General features: G+C 50.0%; 4 protein-coding genes across 4 annotated transcripts; 3 read left to right on the forward strand and 1 right to left on the reverse strand.

Annotated features, from left to right (window-relative positions):
* The first annotated feature begins 391 nt into the window (after positions 1-391).
* BDQ94DRAFT_155787 (uncharacterized protein) lies at positions 392-918 on the forward strand. Its single transcript, XM_026768537.1, has one exon. The coding sequence runs from the start codon at positions 480-482 to the stop codon at positions 681-683; it is 204 nt and encodes a 67-aa protein (XP_026619297.1). The 5' UTR covers positions 392-479; the 3' UTR covers positions 684-918.
* Positions 919-964: 46 nt separating this feature from the next.
* BDQ94DRAFT_164611 (uncharacterized protein) lies at positions 965-1,454 on the forward strand (the record flags this gene model as incomplete). Its single annotated transcript, XM_026770070.1, has 2 exons — positions 965-1,310; positions 1,345-1,454. 2 exons carry the CDS (start codon positions 965-967, stop codon positions 1,452-1,454), a joined length of 456 nt encoding a protein of 151 aa, XP_026619298.1.
* Positions 1,455-2,663: 1,209 nt separating this feature from the next.
* Positions 2,664-3,356, forward strand: BDQ94DRAFT_178695 (uncharacterized protein; the record flags this gene model as incomplete). The annotated part of the gene is made up of 2 exons (XM_026773178.1): positions 2,664-3,087; positions 3,319-3,356. 2 exons carry the CDS (start codon positions 2,664-2,666, stop codon positions 3,354-3,356), a joined length of 462 nt encoding a protein of 153 aa, XP_026619299.1.
* A 2,312-nt stretch (positions 3,357-5,668) lies between these two features.
* Positions 5,669-6,144, reverse strand: BDQ94DRAFT_164613 (uncharacterized protein; the record flags this gene model as incomplete). The annotated part of the gene is made up of 3 exons (XM_026770071.1): positions 5,669-5,868; positions 5,965-6,055; positions 6,106-6,144. The coding sequence occupies 3 exons, from the start codon at positions 6,142-6,144 to the stop codon at positions 5,669-5,671; spliced, it is 330 nt and encodes a 109-aa protein (XP_026619300.1).
* Positions 6,145-6,234: the final 90 nt, after the last annotated feature.

A 6,234-nucleotide genomic window follows, 5' to 3' on the forward strand; every position in this document is an offset into this window, starting at 1 on the left:
TAAAGTCCCCAAGACAGACAGGGATGTATTGTCCCTGCAAGTTCCGGAGCCGGTGATAATTGTCCACTTCCGTTTGAAGGCGATGCTGCTTCTCCACAGTCGTTGCTTTCATGATCACCGTGTATCCGCGGGAAAGGAGGGTGGCTTTGATGAGATATCCTGTCCGACCACAAACGTGCAGCTGTTCGAATCCAAGTTCCCGATCTCGGGCCAGTTGACGATGGAGCTGGCGTGTGAACTCCTGCGGTCCGATGGAGTGTCTCCGACCACCGTGGAGTTCCCAGTTGGGGCAATTCTTATCCAGTGGTTCTCGGTTAGCCAAGCCGCGGATGCACGCAATGGTGCAGTATGGTCGCGTAAAATGTCCGTCTTTCAAAAAGTTTTTTTATTGCTCTGCCCGGCGCGTATCCTTTCCCTTCCCCTCGGTTGTTGCCTAGGTCGCTCGGTCGGCTGCGCGACGTTGCTGCGGCAGATGGCGAATGCGATTACTGCTCAGTGCCGCTGCCTTCAATGGACGAATGCTTCGGTGTAGATGCGCCTGGTTGACAACGAGCGCGAGCGCGTGTGTTGTACATTTTCCGAACTCGTTTCCAGTGGGAGGGCCAATAACTAGACGCCTGCGGGTCTTTACGGGAGGCTTCGGAAATCTCGCTCAACACGTCGAATTCGACCTTGCGAGTTGATAGGTTGTCGTATGCCACACCGTGCTATTTTAGAGTCCGAGGTTCGACGGCCAGGGCTTGAAAAGCGAACGCAAGCACCTGATCGATAGCAGTCCAGTGGAGGCGCAATTCACCGTCGGCCTGAAAATCCGCCTGCACATCTTCATTCGGGATACACAATAACTATGGAACAATGGTGGCATCATCCTTTCGAAGGTGGAGGAAAACCAAAGCCTCCCCCTGTGCAGATGTAGGCGTATCGAACGCCACTGTCCTTCATGTATAACAATATCTGAGTGACCATGGCGGCGACGAGGCGAGTTGGCATAAAATCCAAAGGTGTCGCCTTCCTGTTCAATGACATCCCGAGTCAGATCCATCGGTGTATACCCGCCACCCCACCAATTCAGGGATCGTCACTTTGTGCGGCGCTTCGAACTCCACTGCATAAACAGGTATTGCCGTTCATCCGCCACAAGGTGCACGCAGAACTGGTCGTCGCGCGGTTCCACCCTTCTTCTGTCTCTGCGCGGCTCCTCGTCCCCTTCCTCAACCTCATCCAAGCCTCGTGTTCGCCGGTCGTTACGGTGTCCGCGCGTCCTCAAGAATCATTTGCTCCAGGCTGTGCTCCAGCGAAGTTTCCGACGGGTTTGTGCGATCGTAGAAGGTGACTCGGCCTTAGATGCCAAACTCACGTTGAAGGCGTCCATCGTCTCGCAAAGCCTCAATGACCTTTTCGACAAAGTTGTCTACCGTGTCTCGGCCAATATTCCGAGGAGACCCTCTAAATAAAGCGGTCTGTTCTGGATATTAGTAACGACATTATCGATTTGGGTATCAGAAGGGAATAAGGGGCGAGAGGGAAAGGCAGCGGTGCGGTCGAACTTCCCCCAGAATTCCTAATAGTTGGGGGAAGTCAAGCCACGGGACGATGTGCTTGGCGTAGATGATCCCTGGGTCGCGAGGGTTGCGAGGGTCGCAAGGGTCACATCTGCCTCAATTTGGATACAGTAGCTTGGGACAGAGAATTGTGGCAGCGATCAAGAAGGCAAAATAATGTGTTGGGTTGCACTCCGTTCTGCCGCTTCTTGTGCTAGTCTCTTTTCCTCCTTGCGGCGCTCTGCCGCTTTTCGCAGCCTTTCTTGTTCTTCGATTTGACATCACAATTCGGTTATCGTTTCCTCCTCTGTTTGAAACGAGCACTTAGTAGATAATCGAGTATAATTTTAACTCAACAACGTTTGGGGGTGTTGTTTGGCGGGCGCGGGGAACAGAGTGCTGGAGAGAATGCGTGTTTACCAGCTTACTCATCAGTCCATTATTGCCTCAGGCATCAATGCATGTCTGTCTCAGACCCATTCGTCCCCGCAGAATGCGCCGGCTCGATGATACCTAAATATGCTATGTAGTAGTTATAAAGTTCGATCCTTCTTATTTTTGGTAAATGGAATCACCGTAGCGGGACGACTCTTGATTGCGTCACTCTCGATACCCACAATCCGTTTAATATAAGCACTGTGGAGGATGCTTCCGTTGTACGATCTTGCTGAGATGAATTATACAATCAAACACTAGTCAGCGAGAACCTTTTCCAAACACCATTAATTGGCTCACCTCTCTCGTTGACTGCCCGTTTGCGTGACGATGCTACTGGATGGTTGTCTTTGAGGGTTCGACACGACATAGTCATTACCCATTGGATCTCATCGACAAGTGGAGGAAAGTCCATATTTCCCCGTCTATTTTACACCGCGAGTTGCTTTCATGCTGTGGATGCCGTCAAGTATTTGCTATCGCTGTATATTCGACAAACAATTCGTTCCATGTTATCCCTTCGGATTGCGAGGTGCGGCCTACACTTTGTCAGTGGATGACCATTAAAAGGGGACAGACCGGAGACGCCTATGTACCAATTGTTCTCATGATAGAGGCCATTGGTAGTTGGAATTGCGATACAAGATTTGGCCATTTTGTTGGAATCGTATTATCATAAAGACGTCGATGATGGGTGTTCTGGGCGCTGGAGGACACCTTCGCGCATATTTCTCGCCAGCTTGCGCAGAGTGGACGTCAGGTTATATCGTCTGTCAATCGGCTATATCCGCAAGAATTGTCCCTCCTTGTCGGTACCGTGCATCAGAGGTTCAGAATTACCTTTGGCAGTACAGAAATTGTCCTATAGGAGCGGTCAGCGATGTTTTTGGCTTCTCAAGCAAACCACAACCGCACTCCCACTTGGACATCGTGCGAGCAAAACGTATCATCATTTCGTTCCCCTGGCTCACCAGCTTACTTGTGTTCAACGGCCATATCCATAGCATCTGGGTGATTGCCGTGATCATGTCCCAGGGCAGAGCGCACAATGACGAGTCATACAATCAGCCCATATCCCTCTCCAACATGCTTCAAATAATAGCAAGTCAGGGTATCGGGGCCGTGGTTGAGGTGGACGCACGGAAAGGGAGACGCAACCCATCACGCGCGATGGTTAGGAGAAACACTGGTCTACATTAATCCGATATTACTCACCCGCTTCCCGTCAAATGACGGAGCCGAGCTGAAGGCAGCGAAGCAACACCGAATTGGATGTCCCTTTGAAGTCGGCGTCTCTGAATCCCATAAGCCCTCTTGGGAGAAGAAACGAAATATATTCCAGACCTGGATGGTGGAGGATGTATCCTGCCCAACCTTTAAAAACCAAAAATAAAATCCCATAACAACTTGGTCGCTTACCTGTAGTAGCACCTCCTCAACCGCAGCAATTTTTTCTTTCGTGGCAACAAGTCAAAACGAGCACTTGTTGTCATCTGGTGTGTAATGTACGCAGGCTTCCTGCAACTCCCACTTCAGCAGAGTAGTATCAGTAAGTGGACTCGGGGGTACAGTATTATTGAAACACCTTCTGGCCCAACAATGCCCTATCCTCACTGGGCCTGGAGATGTTAACTCGGCCTCAAATCGGGAGGTCAGCTTTCTAACTCCAGTAAGAAGATTAGCGAAGCGTAGAACATGAAAAGTCATATCGAATGGCAATTTTGTATAACACTTTGAGACACAGAATGGTTAGGAGACAATATACTGTAGCACGAAAGCTGGCTGTCCTTGAGCGGCCCACGAAAGTGACTTTATAGACCACGCACTTCGGTGCCAAGCATGCTGCTCTTTACCTGATTAGGAACACTATACTAGCCGGACAATTTTACAGATATCAATGTTCCGCAACTTCTCATGGCACATACCCGTTCCAAAGAAGATGGTTCAATGGAATACCTGAAATGCCCACCCCGCGAAGGTTTTCACCACTTTTCCACCGGCTCCACCTGCCCTTTCCCTTGGTCTGCAGGACATCCAGATCCCCGGTCCCGGGTCTTGATAGACCGCGATCCGGCATCTCAAAAGGCTTCCACCACATTCTGAATGAGAAACAGATGGGCGTCTACGCGTCCGACTAACCATGAGGCCATATGATGATGTTGGTCAATGAAAAAGCAGAATGAAACCCGTCAAAACAAGTGGGCAGTTTATCCCACAACTTGACCGTTCGCGTACCAGCGAGGGAAACCGTGGTTTCAGTCGCACACAGCCTTAGCTGGTCATTTTCGGAAACCCGTACTTCGTTTGAATCATAAAACTACCTTTTCCTCACCCAGTTGAATCTACAAATCATCCGACTGAACGTTATGGCTTTGCCGAGTCACTTGAGATGAGGAGAGTTTGGGAGGGTGAGTATTGCCTCCATGGAAAACCCGCGCATCAATCCCGTTGATATAGCCGAGGTCAACATTGGACGGTGATTCCGAGCACGAAGGCTTCCAACGAGAGCCTTCCTCAAACGCCCGGCCATCGAGCTGAGCTAACCTAATTTTGGTACTGTAGCAGGTCATGGCAGAGAACCACGGTCGGTTATGACTGGTCTCGCGTCATGTGGTCCAAAATTCATCCATCATCAACAGTCAATGGAACATCCTCTATTCTGACCGAGCCAGCTATGCATGAACTTCATTGTCTGGAGCAATAAACAACCTTGATTAGAAGCAACGCAGGTCATCTGTTTATAAGTTGGTGACATAGGTGCTGTAATAGCACGGACTACCATAGCTAAAAGCAGCATGACTACTCATAATGATATGTGATGAAACTCAGGAAATGCAGGGTCGGGCAATTCCATTGCTGCGAGCACAACCGCCTGGCCCTCTAGATAGCAGTATCCACCAAGACAAACACAGCGAAAAATTTCTCTGTTCTTCAACGGACAGATTCTGAATGTCTGAGTTATTCCATCTCGATACACGGTATCAGCCTGTATGTTGCCACCGTTACCCTCTGTTTATCATGACTGCTGGTTCTGGTCGACCAGATTGCATGGAGACGTTCCGCGGTTTCCCACCTCAAGCCGGAACATCGACCCTTTCGTTTTGGCCTTATCCATCCGTAGAGTAATCCAGAATGGCGTGTCTAATTCTTTACCTCCATGCCAAGGGCAGTATCTCCAGAACCACAAACAGCGCAATCATACAAGACCTGTGTCAACGCCTCAGAACGGGGAATATGCGAGAATCAAATAAGAAAAACCCACTACGGGGCTTATACCCCTGAATAGCGAGCAAGAAAACCTCAGCGGTAGAGCTGGAACTAAGAAAGCTCCAACAAACCTTATTTGAGCTGCCGGTCACCGTTGCCGAGGAATTCCTACTCATTAGACCCGGGTCAGTGAGCCAGGGAAATCACCCAACCAACACAATGCCATCTCATTCGTCCACAGTAAAGGCCGCAGATGAAGTTGCATTCTTGTCGAGGGTCGCTCTCTTCTTTATTCTGAGGGCAAAGAGTGGGCCCTATCAAATAGCCCGATACAGGGTAATGAAATTCAAGGCTTAGTGGTACTCGGTGATCCGAATCTGTTTCATTGAGTTTCAATTCTTTGTTTCAAACAGTCTAGAAGATCAGAAGCTCCCCAAGGGTTTTTGAAACATTTGACATTCTCGCACACGATACGGGATATGACGTCATGGGCAACAAATAGCGGTTGGGTACAGGCAGAGGTGCTGTAGAAACTGGAATGTCTGACAAAAGAAGGAACAGACAATCATATTACTCTGTTGGACCATGTTTGCCCGACTGTTTCCAAGTGGCAAGGCCCACTTGCGCAGACATGCAACCCGTTTTCCAAGTATTTCGGTGTACTTGAGACGCCTACAGTATTGACCTGCGGCGCGGTCCCAGCAGTCGCGCACATCTTCACACTGCCATGTCCACGCCGATCATTTCATTTCCCTAGTCGGCCCCGTCTTTGATTGAGGACCTGACGTCTTGGGGCTGATACTCTGCGAAGGCATGGTCATTTCGGGAGGTAGAGTCGGGGTTTGCTCTTCGTATATGGTCATCATGTGCCCCTGGGCATTTAGTAGGAGGGAGCAAGCGCACAGATGGCCAGATACCCCACCCGGCACTTAACGACTCTCGAAGTTCTTCTGCACCACATGATGGTCGTTGACTTGAACCTGGCGAGGCTGGATGCTAGTGCTGCACCGTTGGTCTTGCCGGGCGACCGGAGCGCTTGGAGATATAAGGC

The sequence above is a fragment of the Aspergillus welwitschiae genome (assembly GCF_003344945.1).
Source record: "Aspergillus welwitschiae strain CBS 139.54b unplaced genomic scaffold BDQ94scaffold_152, whole genome shotgun sequence".
NCBI classification, from domain to species: Eukaryota; Fungi; Ascomycota; class Eurotiomycetes; order Eurotiales; family Aspergillaceae; genus Aspergillus; species Aspergillus welwitschiae.